Below are 11,000 nucleotides of genomic sequence, written 5' to 3' on the forward strand. Positions count from 1 at the left end.
GGTATTTCTTTTTATCTTCCAATTTACAATCAAGTAAGAAATTGCTATAATATGAAAATTGTATTGATCTGTAATTGTAGTTTTCTGTTCCGATTCCAGAAAAAATTTCAATATAAAACACCAATTTTTACAACTGTAAGTATGTGGGCTGTCGCTTGAACGACTCAAAACACCCAAACATTTGAAAATGTTTTAGGCCAATAAGTGCTCCAGTTGTCATCCTGTTTCATGTCTTTGCAAGGCAACTATGGAATAACAACAAATCAATCGCGATATTGCTATCAAGCGATCGATATGAACGAAGTAGTGTAGTTTGCTGGCTAGCATAGAATAGTTGTATTTGCTTTATTAAACAAGACTTCATAAATAACAATTGATCATATTTATTACAAAAAAACAATCACTTATTCTTCCGCTGTCCTAGTTGGCAGCGCCTAAAATACGAGCAAGAAAGAGGAAGAGGCACACAGAGAAGTAATAAGCCCGGGCAGCAGACCCAACGATTGAAACAATTCATTAGTCTATCTTAGACAAGTGTCAGGTCAGCCAAAGCTTGAGTCGAAAGGCATCAACCCCGTTGAGGTAATATTTGTAGAGTCTCTTGTCCCGGACAAACCCAAGCTTTTCATACAATCTCAGAGCCGACAGATTGGTCACCTCTGTCTCCAACACAACCTGTAAAGCAAAGCAGTCATTTATTCTTCTTTTACCAATTTATTGGTCGATCACTTTTACACCTAATCAATGTATACTTTAGCTGGTCGCTGTTCCTAGACAGTATCAACAACCTTCAATCGACTGTGAAAGCAAGTAGGAGAGCACAATTCCTTTTGAACCAAACACTATTTTGAAGCTCCATGCTTGAACTAAAAAACAGAAATCAAATATAGTTAGGTTTTCTTCACTCTTTCAAAGAAATGATGTTTACAGGTAACCAAAGAAACAATGGTTGATGTACTACTGAGTCTGATAGAGTGTGCATATTTGTTATGAATAGAAAGACAAATAGTTTTACTGTAAAGCTCTTGTTGCAAAGAAGAATCTTTCTAGTTTTGACTAGTTGTAATCCGTCATTACTAAAAACTTTAATCAGTGTGTCATTAGAAACTAATGTTTCATCAGCAGCCATTTTTTATTTCTCGTGACTTACAAGTACCTCCGGTATTTTGGCGATATCTCTAAAACTAATAGACCAATCAACTAAAAACTTTTGAAAACAAATACCACAAAAAGCGACCAAAATTTTATAATCTATATATATATATATGGCTTATTAATATATATAAAATATATATATAAAAAAATATATATATAATAAAAGATACAAAAATATATATATATATATATTTTGTATACTTAATATACATGTAGATGTATATATATCTATATTATTTATCTATATAGATATATATCTATATATATATTTCTCAAAGTTTGTCGTATGTGTGTATACGTGTCCAGCTATAGTTATTAAAATCTTGGAATTGATATCCCGCATTCTGATGGATTTAGATCACGGAGATTGCTACCGCAAGTTAAAAAATCCACGCGCTCTACCACTGAGCCATACAAGGCATAATGATTTAAGTAGTTATTATATACTGTATAACAGTATGTGCACATTATTTTAGCATTGCGCCCACGCATTACGATGCCCCTGTTAAGAAATATTTTTCATTAGGTTCAATTACTATATCTGGTGTTAAGAACAATTCTTCTCACGCAGACAGTTATATTATCTCCATCGGAAAAGCCTCGACATTCTCTCTGTTCAGTCAGACAAAGACAATACGATATCTCATTTTTACATTTGTACCAGTATCAAGAGGTACCAGTATCGAGAGGTACCAGTATCGAGAGGTACCAGTATCGAGAGGTACCAGTATCGAGAAGTACCAGTTTCGAGAGGTACCAGTATCGAGAGGTACCACTATCGTCGTATTCAAAGTTTTGATGGATAGCTTCTGGTAGAACAGTAACCTTTTCATACACGCACACTTCTATGCAAGAATTGGTATTATTCATTTAACATTATTATTCAAAATTTTTATTTTGTTTTCTCAATTCGTATTAATTGTATCATTACCTAATCATCTTTTATTGTAATCGTAGCAAAACCGACTTAATTTAGCTATTACTTGCTAATTATTTCACATTTACACCTAAACCCCTTTTATAGTTGTTTTTTAATTTATTTGACCTGCGCAAACCATTTTCCTCATGATATAAAGTTTGAAAGTTGTAGTTTTTTGACAAAGTTTGAAAACCTTTACAGTTGTTTTTATTTTCTCTTAAATTATTTCAACTACACAAAACACTTTTCTCATGATATGAAGTTTGAAAGTCAGAATTGAAAATTTTGTTACATGTTGAATACAAATCAATTTTCTGTGCAACAGACTTTGTTATTACCCGTGCAACGCCGGGTAGTACAGCTAGTCCTACATGAAACAGCGAAACTATGGAGCTGAGTTTACTCAGGTGTAGGATCAGGTGGGAAAACATTTCCCCTTCAACCATGGCTTTAGACAGGTGGACGGACAGCTCTTAATACATATAGTAAAAATTATGCTATAAAACGCTTGTAAATTTTGAATAAACATTATTTCTGAAGCATATAAGTGCTTTACATTTACATTAAACATTTTATACATAGATTAATATAATGTGACTATTTATGACTCCTGGTATCACCAGATGTTACGCACGAGTCTATCCAGTACAGTGCTGAACTGATGAAAAATACACCAAAACCTATGATATATAACAATAGCCAGTGAACTCAAGTTCTAATTAGCACCGCAAAACAAGCTACGCCAGACTCAGATCCATGGAAATCAATTAACATGACAGTTGGTATCTTCTCATCCTCTGCTAAACGTGATTTGTAAATGTTACAAAAACTTTAGTAAGCTAGAGAGAGCTATGGATAGGCTAGTAAAACTATGTACAAGGCTGCAACTGTCCAGATGTAAAGTTGTCAATATCACTGCTAATATTTGCTGGTGGTATGTCACTGCTGGGCTACCACTATGATATACTGACTGTCACTCTTCCCCCGCAGCGACTTACTAGTTAGCGCTGGACCTAGAGGCCTTACCACAGCTTGCGGCAGCCCTCTCTTCATAAAAGAAGGAACAGTTGAGATGTTGAGCTATACTCGTACGTTTATACCAAGAACTAATAAACAATATGGGCTATTGTATGCAGATGATGGATTTTATGCATAGAAAACCGAAGCATTATGTAGCCCTCCTAGATTGTATCATATAAACAAAGGTTGTATTTTCGCATGAGTAGTTTGGAGTGATTTTTAAGGCCTTGTAAAAAATATCCATTCTTCAGCAAATCACGCATTGAATTATTAATGCCTCAATGCTTCATAGAAACATTCAAATATCGAGTAAACTAAGTTCTATTTAAAATTTGAGAGTAGCAAAGGAGCAAGAGCAGTACACCCAATTAGAGGTGGAACGAGACATCTCGAGTATCGACCTGTCTCATCCCAGATCGATCTTGTCTCGACCTAACTATTGCCAAACTCGAGACAGGAAATAGAACTAAAGCGCCTGCGCACGGCTGTTAAAACACGACTGCAGAAGAAGGAAAATAAAGTTGCAGGAAATAAAAACCTATTCAATAGATGGTAAAACTATACATGTACAAAGCAATATGTTTATAATAATAATTATTAATCAAGCTCAAAATTCTTAGAAATATATAACTTCGCTATTTTAGAGCAGTTTGTGTCACTTTTGTTTACAAAAATTACATGAAATATTGCTATTAAAATGTTGTATTTAAATCGTTTACACCAGGAAAAAATTCAATTTAAAAAGAGGTTTATCAATTTTATATATGAAGTGCGCTAGTACTTGTGTAGTGAAATCATCACCAAATGCTAATTATTTTACTGTCTTGAGTCTCGAATTTTTAAAAGACAGTGTCTTGAGTCTCGTCTCAAACTTAAAAAACCTGTCTCGTTCCACCTCTATACCCAGAAGAGAAAACTAAAGTTTAAGCAAAGAAAAACAAAGGTGAAATTATACACACCTCATCTGCTTGCTCAGCAATCATTGAGTCAATAGCGATGCCAACGAGAGTGCTGCCTGCAACAGCATAGAAATACTAAAACAACAGCAAGATCTATCCATGACCTAGTGAGAACCTGTCTTTCGGCATAGCAACTCAAAATACACTATGCAGACAGGAGACGTGTCCAACAAGGCGGTGTGGTGTTCAGATTATAACAACAGAGATTATAGCGAAAAGCACAAGATTCACCTGCGGAGGAGAAAGTGTCTCCACCAAACATAACCGCAGTGCTTGCCAGTGTGGCAAATAAAAACAAAGGTAGATGCATTTTTCTTGTTTATTATTGCAAAGCATGCACCACCTCTTGCTTGATCAGCATGGACAGACAGTTCTTGTGATTTTTGCTAAAGTTTTGTAGAAAAACGAGTAGAAACAGTACCAGTTGCTTAAACCAGTATGTCAGCGCAACAAACACTGGGGACCCTCATTAAAATGATCCAATAGGAGTGGCGGGTGGTGTCGTTAGGCCGATTGTCAGGTTTAACTGACATGCCTATACATAGGTCTATATAGACAGGAAAAGTAATAGTAACAAGGCCTGTATATATTGCCACTTTTGCCACTATACTACGCTGTATATACTTTAAAATATTCAACCTATGAAAAAAAGATTTTTTTTTAGGAAATTTTTTAAAAATAACAACGAAGGTCAGACAACTCCTGTAATTAGCAAATAGCAAATTATAATAGCGGAAATTATTTGCGAAAATATAATTTTCGCAAATAATTTGTAATAGCAAATTATTTATAATTGTAATAGCAAATTTTCATTTCCAAAAACCATTTCCAGTTTGTTTTACAGTTTTACTGAACAAGTTGCTGATTCAAACTAATTCCAACTTAGTTGATATTTTCAACATATTTATAAATCTTAGTAAATCAGCATAAAAGTCGAATGGCACGCAAACAATATGACTATAATATTTTACTCCTGCGAGTAATTTATATAAACGGCTCCAATGAACAAGTGTTTGTTACATTTAATAGTTCTCTAAAGTTTTACTAAAATCATTATAAACTGATTAACAATTGTTTGAATGTAACTATGTGCCCAAATTTGTCCACCTCGTCCAAAAATCTGACTAGTTAGAACTAATTCTAATTGCCGCGTTTGCTCAGATCTTTGCGCAAAATAAAAAAAAGTGTAGAAATAGTATGTTTCAGCAAAAAACTCTAAATAAGTATTACACTATGCAAAAAAACTGATATTTCATAAACCACAACCATCATAGTTGCATACACTGGTTAAATACTACGGATAACGAGAGTGTGTCAGTTGGAAATCAAACCGCCTTGCTGGGCTTTTTTAGCTCATATCGCAGGTGCTCGGGGATAAAACTGCTGCTCGGAATCCAAGCTAAAAAGTCTCAATTTTTGCTCGAGCTCCGACTTATGCAAGATCTGAAACGTAGCAAAACCGAAGCAGGGATGTCTTTAAATCATAAATTCTTTAAACAGCTCTCATTAACTTTATCTTCAAATAAAAAGCACAGTAGACGCTCCTATAACCTATATATCTCCTATAACGTAAATTCCAGATAACGTAAAAAAATGATGTGAAGTGTTTGCTTCCTACTACGTACAAAATTCCATATAACGTAAAGTGTCAAGTCAGGCGAGTTTTCCAAATTGATTTGAATGTTGGTTTATTTTGCCGCACTTGCGAAAAAAAACACCGTACGCTTAGCGTAATATGTATTTACATATAACTTTCGCAACATTTTAGTTTGTCGTAATAGATCGTTAAATGTGTCGACAAAAAGGCGAATAGGATAGCTGCGCAATTGTTCATAAATACAAAGGCGACCGGTTTGTGCAGGTGTTACAGCGTCGGTCTACCAGTCTTGCTGTCAGGACTTGGAGTATCGTCAAAAATTATCCTCATCCTGACCTTGACCCCTTAATAGCGATAGACGACGAACATGTAGAACCGCTTTTTATAATAAAAATATTTTGTTGTTTTGCTTTATTGGCGTACAAAATATTTGTTATTAGCTTTACTTTGCAGAATAGGCGTTGCTGTTTAGAAAAATAAGCAAATCATTTTAAAAGAATGTCAACAATGCGCAGTCCCTATCAACTTGTGGTAAATTTACCATAGTCATGGTCTATAAAACTAGTGAGATTGATCATAAAAAGGAGGAAAGTTGTTGATGCAAACCAATAATTTTACAGTTACGATACAACCCACAAATTAAAAGAGTCCAGTTTTTCCTTTTTTGCCTGGTTTAAAGGGGTGAGTTTGGAGAGATCTTGGAATGGATTAGGCAATTTACATGTATTTTACTGTTCTTACAACATAAATTCCCTATAACATAAATGTTCCTGGAAAGGATTATTTATGTTATAAGAGTGCCTACTGTAACGCTTTTTTGGTAAAAAAATCCAAACACTAGTGATGATCCAATCATCCAAGGATGAGATATTAAACGAAGTGTAGGCCTAAATAATTATGATTAGCTAACTTACCAATCCTTTTGCGACGGCAGCTGTCATCGACAGCGAGCATGGCGATGTATCCTCTTTTTCTCATCGTCCTCTTGTGATGATCTAGCTTACATACTATGGCACCAACTGTCCGTGAGCCCTCAGTTGCCTAGGCAATTCAATATTATTTGACAATACATGTTTGAGTCATGAGCAGTGTATTTCATTTTGAACATATTTCATTTCGAGCCTCTATAAATAAATCTCATCTTGTCATTGCGTGTGTGTTGGTTAGTCCAAGTAAACGTTATAGCATTTCCACAGTTTCATCAAAACTTCATACGAATACGCCTCATGCCTTTCGCCAGGTCACCAAAGATATTTCATTTTAAAACTCCATTTGGTTGCTGAGAACCATCCTCTCAAACACCGATCTTATTAGAAACTTGTTCTTGGAATTTGTTCTTGGAAGTTGCAATGAAAGTGGATCAATTTGGGTAGAAAATCTATGTGTGTGCTGCGAGCTATTTGTTTAAATGTAAAAGAAATCCCATGCAATTAGTGCTAGCAAATGATAAAATATTTAAGATATTACAGGTATAAACATGATGCAGACCATGAAAATAAGTAAGAAATACACATCATTATGTAAGATATGATTTCAGTGAGTTGGGATGATCTTGGAGCAAACCATTCTTATGAAGAGTTCACACAGACTAAATAATTGCCAATCGTCTCATTTGAGATCGAAATGATTTGCAACTATTAAATTTATGTGATAATGGGTATTGCCAGATCCAGTGATTTGGCTTCTATCTTGTTAATTTGAAAATTATTTTAAAATTGGAATGTGATCAGTTGTGATGTGTACAATCCTGACCTCATAATCATACCAGACCCAATAATAGCTCCTTAGAGTAGTACCATAGACTTATCATCCTGAAAAGCAACCAGTATGATGCGTAATTCACATTTATACAACTATTCAACTTGGAGGGTATCATTCAGTTTAAACCTACGAAGGCTCTGTAGCACTTTTGAAAATTTCAAAACTTTGAATAGGTTAAAATAATATTTTATTTTTCTCCATAATATTGAGTATATTTGTTGTATTATAAAAAACAACTATAGCCAACTATATAGCAGTTTTAAAAAAAAGAATATGGTTTTACTTGAGAAAAACGCTAGAGTCTACTGTATCTACATCGACCAATAATTTAGGAGTCTGGTCCACGGAGACAGAAAATTTTAGACATGTTAGACCACAACAATAACTCAGTCTGAAATTTGCTATATCGATCTGTAGTCAGTCTTTAGTAGCTGGTAGGAGCAACAGCAACCAAACAAACTGCTCTCACACCACGGAGAAGACAAGGTAGCGCATTTTGAGCATGCTACATTAGCCTTTTTGCTGTTGTATTTTTACAGAAACTTGGTTTAATATCAAGAGCGATAATAGCTAGAATGTCATGTAGGCCTATAATTTGATGCAGATCGGTCAATGAAAATTTGATTCGTTATCAAGGTGAAAGGAACCTCAACTTGGTTAAGCTGGAGCAGTCCAAAGTAATTGCTCTCAAACATTAAAAACGAACAGCATTTGAGTGTTAGAATAATAAAGTTTGTTTCATTATATTTCTTAGTTTTAATTTTGTTACCAACAAAAGCGTTGCATAGAGGTATTTCAAAAAGGTTTACAGTCAACAGGCATTCTTCATTGTTTCAATATGATGTGCAAGTGAGTGAATCACACTTTGACTATTGTAAAAAAATGACGTAACAAATATATATAAATATATACATATCACTATATATAATAATATATATATAACAATATATATGCTTGCTTTTATCTATACATGTGTAAATGAAAGCTTCAGGGTTAAGGCTTTTAAGGCTGTAAAGTGCAACTAACTGTGGTTGCTCTGAAGCTGCAGAATTGAAATATAATAGCTATAAATTGGATGAAAGTAAGAGTGACATCAGCGAGGTTGGTCAGTTCTTGTCAGATTTACAAAGTAGTGTACACGCAAGTAAACGAAACAACTTTACAAATTTTTTTATTAAGTTTGAGGTACGTAGAACTGACTTGATTTAATAAAAAATAAAAGATTTGAGGTTTGGCTTGAATTGAACCACTTTTAAAAGTTGAGCGAAAGATAGGGTTAAATTAGTGAGCTACATTTTAATTTAGGCAATTTTTTTCCTTTGAGTATTCTTAAATACAAAAAATAATTAGTCTGGATGTCTAGAAAATTTTTTTAGAACTTCATCAGTTGGTTTCAGGTAACATTGAGAATGTACTCAACTGGTTTATATTTGGTAGAAATGCTCATTTGGTACGCAGGCACTAGTACTATGCCAAACAATAAAACAAGTTTTCAAACTGCAACTTTTTAATGTTGAAGCAATGCAAGGAACATGCCTCATATCAATGCTTTACAATGGCTAAAAATTGGTGAGCAATTCAGCTTAAAATAGAAATATTGCAGAACACTTACCAAATAACACAGTCCTGGCCAGTTATGAATGAAATAGCGATATGTATATATAGAATATGGCTCAGATAGGTCTTTCGAAATCAGTGACATTATTACCGGCATCTGGCGCTCTGATTCATAACGTACATAATTGATGCCATTTTCATCTACCAAAACGAGAACGTCTTTAACCGCTCCACCAGAACCAGGACTTCTTGATGGTGAGGTTGGAGGCGCCGTTGCTATACCATTTGTCAGAAAAGTTCTTGTTTCTTCTTGATTTTCTGAACTATTTTTGACTGAGCCTAGTGTCCCATTTCCTAGTTTATGTAGTTTATCTACAAGCGTTTGATAGTCGTTCGTGATTGGAGCTAATGTCGATGATTTTAAGCCGTTGATAACATCTTTCGAAGAACTGATGGAATTTAAGCTATCCACTTCACCGCAAGAACTAAACGGTTCTTTTTCTATATGGATACTTGATGATTCGCAAAACTCGACATCGAGGCAAGGAACATGGTTTGTTTCTTTGGTATGACTAGTTAAATCGTTCTTGCATGGAATATTTGATTCTGAGCGGAAATGAGAATGCTCTTCTTCAGTCAATTCACCAGTTTTAAGTTTCAACTCATGAGTTGTCATACTCACTACTCAATTTGCTGGTCAAGTCTCTCGGTTGCCGTCTGGATGTGTTTTGCTAGGAGGCTACCAAAATGAAAATTATTAACAATTTCATTACTACAACGTAGTACAAGAAAACATAATACAATGTTTTGTTATTTCCTGAAACGATTACACAGAAACCAGCGCGGTGTGTAAAGCCCTATGAATAAAAAACAAAGGAGGCGCTTCACTTCCCTGGGCAGAGCTCAGTTCATGGGGGCAGACATGTTAGCTTGATGAAATTTCAAGTATAATTTTAATGCAACAAAAAAATATTTGAATAAAGAAACAAAAAATTATTATTTTATTTAAATTAAAATAGTATCATGTTTACCGCATTAAACAACTTTTTAATGGTAGTGTTTGAGACTACAATTGTACCACATTGCGTCCTTGACCGTCTATAGTTCTAGCAACATTTCGCTGTCCGGTGTTGCAAAGATTATTTTTCAAGTGCGTTTCGCGCCAGATGTGATAAAAAAGGCCTTGTACAATCGTTAAGTTTGATTTTGTTGGAATATTGAAGTTCAAGTGCTTTTTGCAGACAAGGTTTGAATAAGTACGCTGTTTTTTTTACATAAAGTTGTCTTGTTAAAATTATTCATATTGGCCCGCGGTTGGATAAAATTTGCCTTCTCCCAATAACTATGAATTCATTGTGAAATACAGTAATGTTTTTTGTAAGTATCACTACAACTCTGCACTATTTACTACACTGCTTATTCTAGAGCCACAATGTTAGGTCGATGCTGAGTTGCAATACCAGTTCTTTGGTCTTTCTTCAAAACTCACAGAGAGATGCAAATGTGACAAGCATCTTGACGAAAGTTTTTCCTGGGTCATGCTTCACTGTAGAGGGTGTGTTACCACAGGCCTCGCGCTGTTGCGCTCAAACCTACTTATACTAGCTTGCTCCTGGTTTAGTCTCTGCAATATTTTTCCGTTGCCCTTCTAACTGCTCAGTAGCTATCCTAAATACCTTGAAAATTCCCAACTGCGTTGGCTTACATCGTTATCAGTCAGACCTGCCAACCCAAGAGTGGGGCAATGCGTGAGATTTGGTTTTGGGGCAATTGATGAATCAATGATAGTATATATAAAATTGTGGAAATTGGGGCAAAAATCTCACGCGTTTCTCACGCATTTTCATTTTTTCTTTGGGGTGATTGCGCGAGTCTCACGCCCAATGCGTGAGAGTTGGCAGGTATGTTATCAGTATTTACTTAAACCTTTCCTTCGTTACTAGTTCTATCAATTTTTTTCAAAGCCATTCATATTCAGCAGTCTATCACCCGAAGTGTTAGTAAAAGTGAGTTGGCATCTTCTGTTATATAA

At 34.9% G+C, this 11,000-nt stretch overlaps 1 protein-coding gene across 2 annotated transcripts; it reads right to left on the minus strand.

Moving 5' to 3' along the window:
- Positions 1-312: 312 nt before the first annotated feature.
- Positions 313-9,885, minus strand: LOC137397475 (N-alpha-acetyltransferase 30-like). Of its 2 annotated transcripts, none has more exons than XM_068083765.1 (4): positions 9,651-9,885; positions 6,565-6,691; positions 4,054-4,109; positions 313-675 (listed from the first exon to the last, which is right to left on the minus strand). In XM_068083765.1, the coding sequence occupies exons 2-4, from the start codon at positions 6,626-6,628 to the stop codon at positions 538-540; spliced, it is 258 nt and encodes an 85-aa protein (XP_067939866.1). In that variant the 5' UTR covers positions 6,629-6,691; positions 9,651-9,885; the 3' UTR covers positions 313-537. The 2 variants fall into 2 exon arrangements, with proteins under 2 accessions (XP_067939866.1, XP_067939865.1); XM_068083764.1 differs by having other exon boundaries at positions 9,024-9,885.
- Between the last annotated feature and the right edge of the window lie 1,115 nt (positions 9,886-11,000).

Source organism: Watersipora subatra, chromosome 5 (genome assembly GCF_963576615.1).
Source record: "Watersipora subatra chromosome 5, tzWatSuba1.1, whole genome shotgun sequence".
Lineage (NCBI taxonomy): Eukaryota > Metazoa > Bryozoa > Gymnolaemata > Cheilostomatida > Watersiporidae > Watersipora > Watersipora subatra.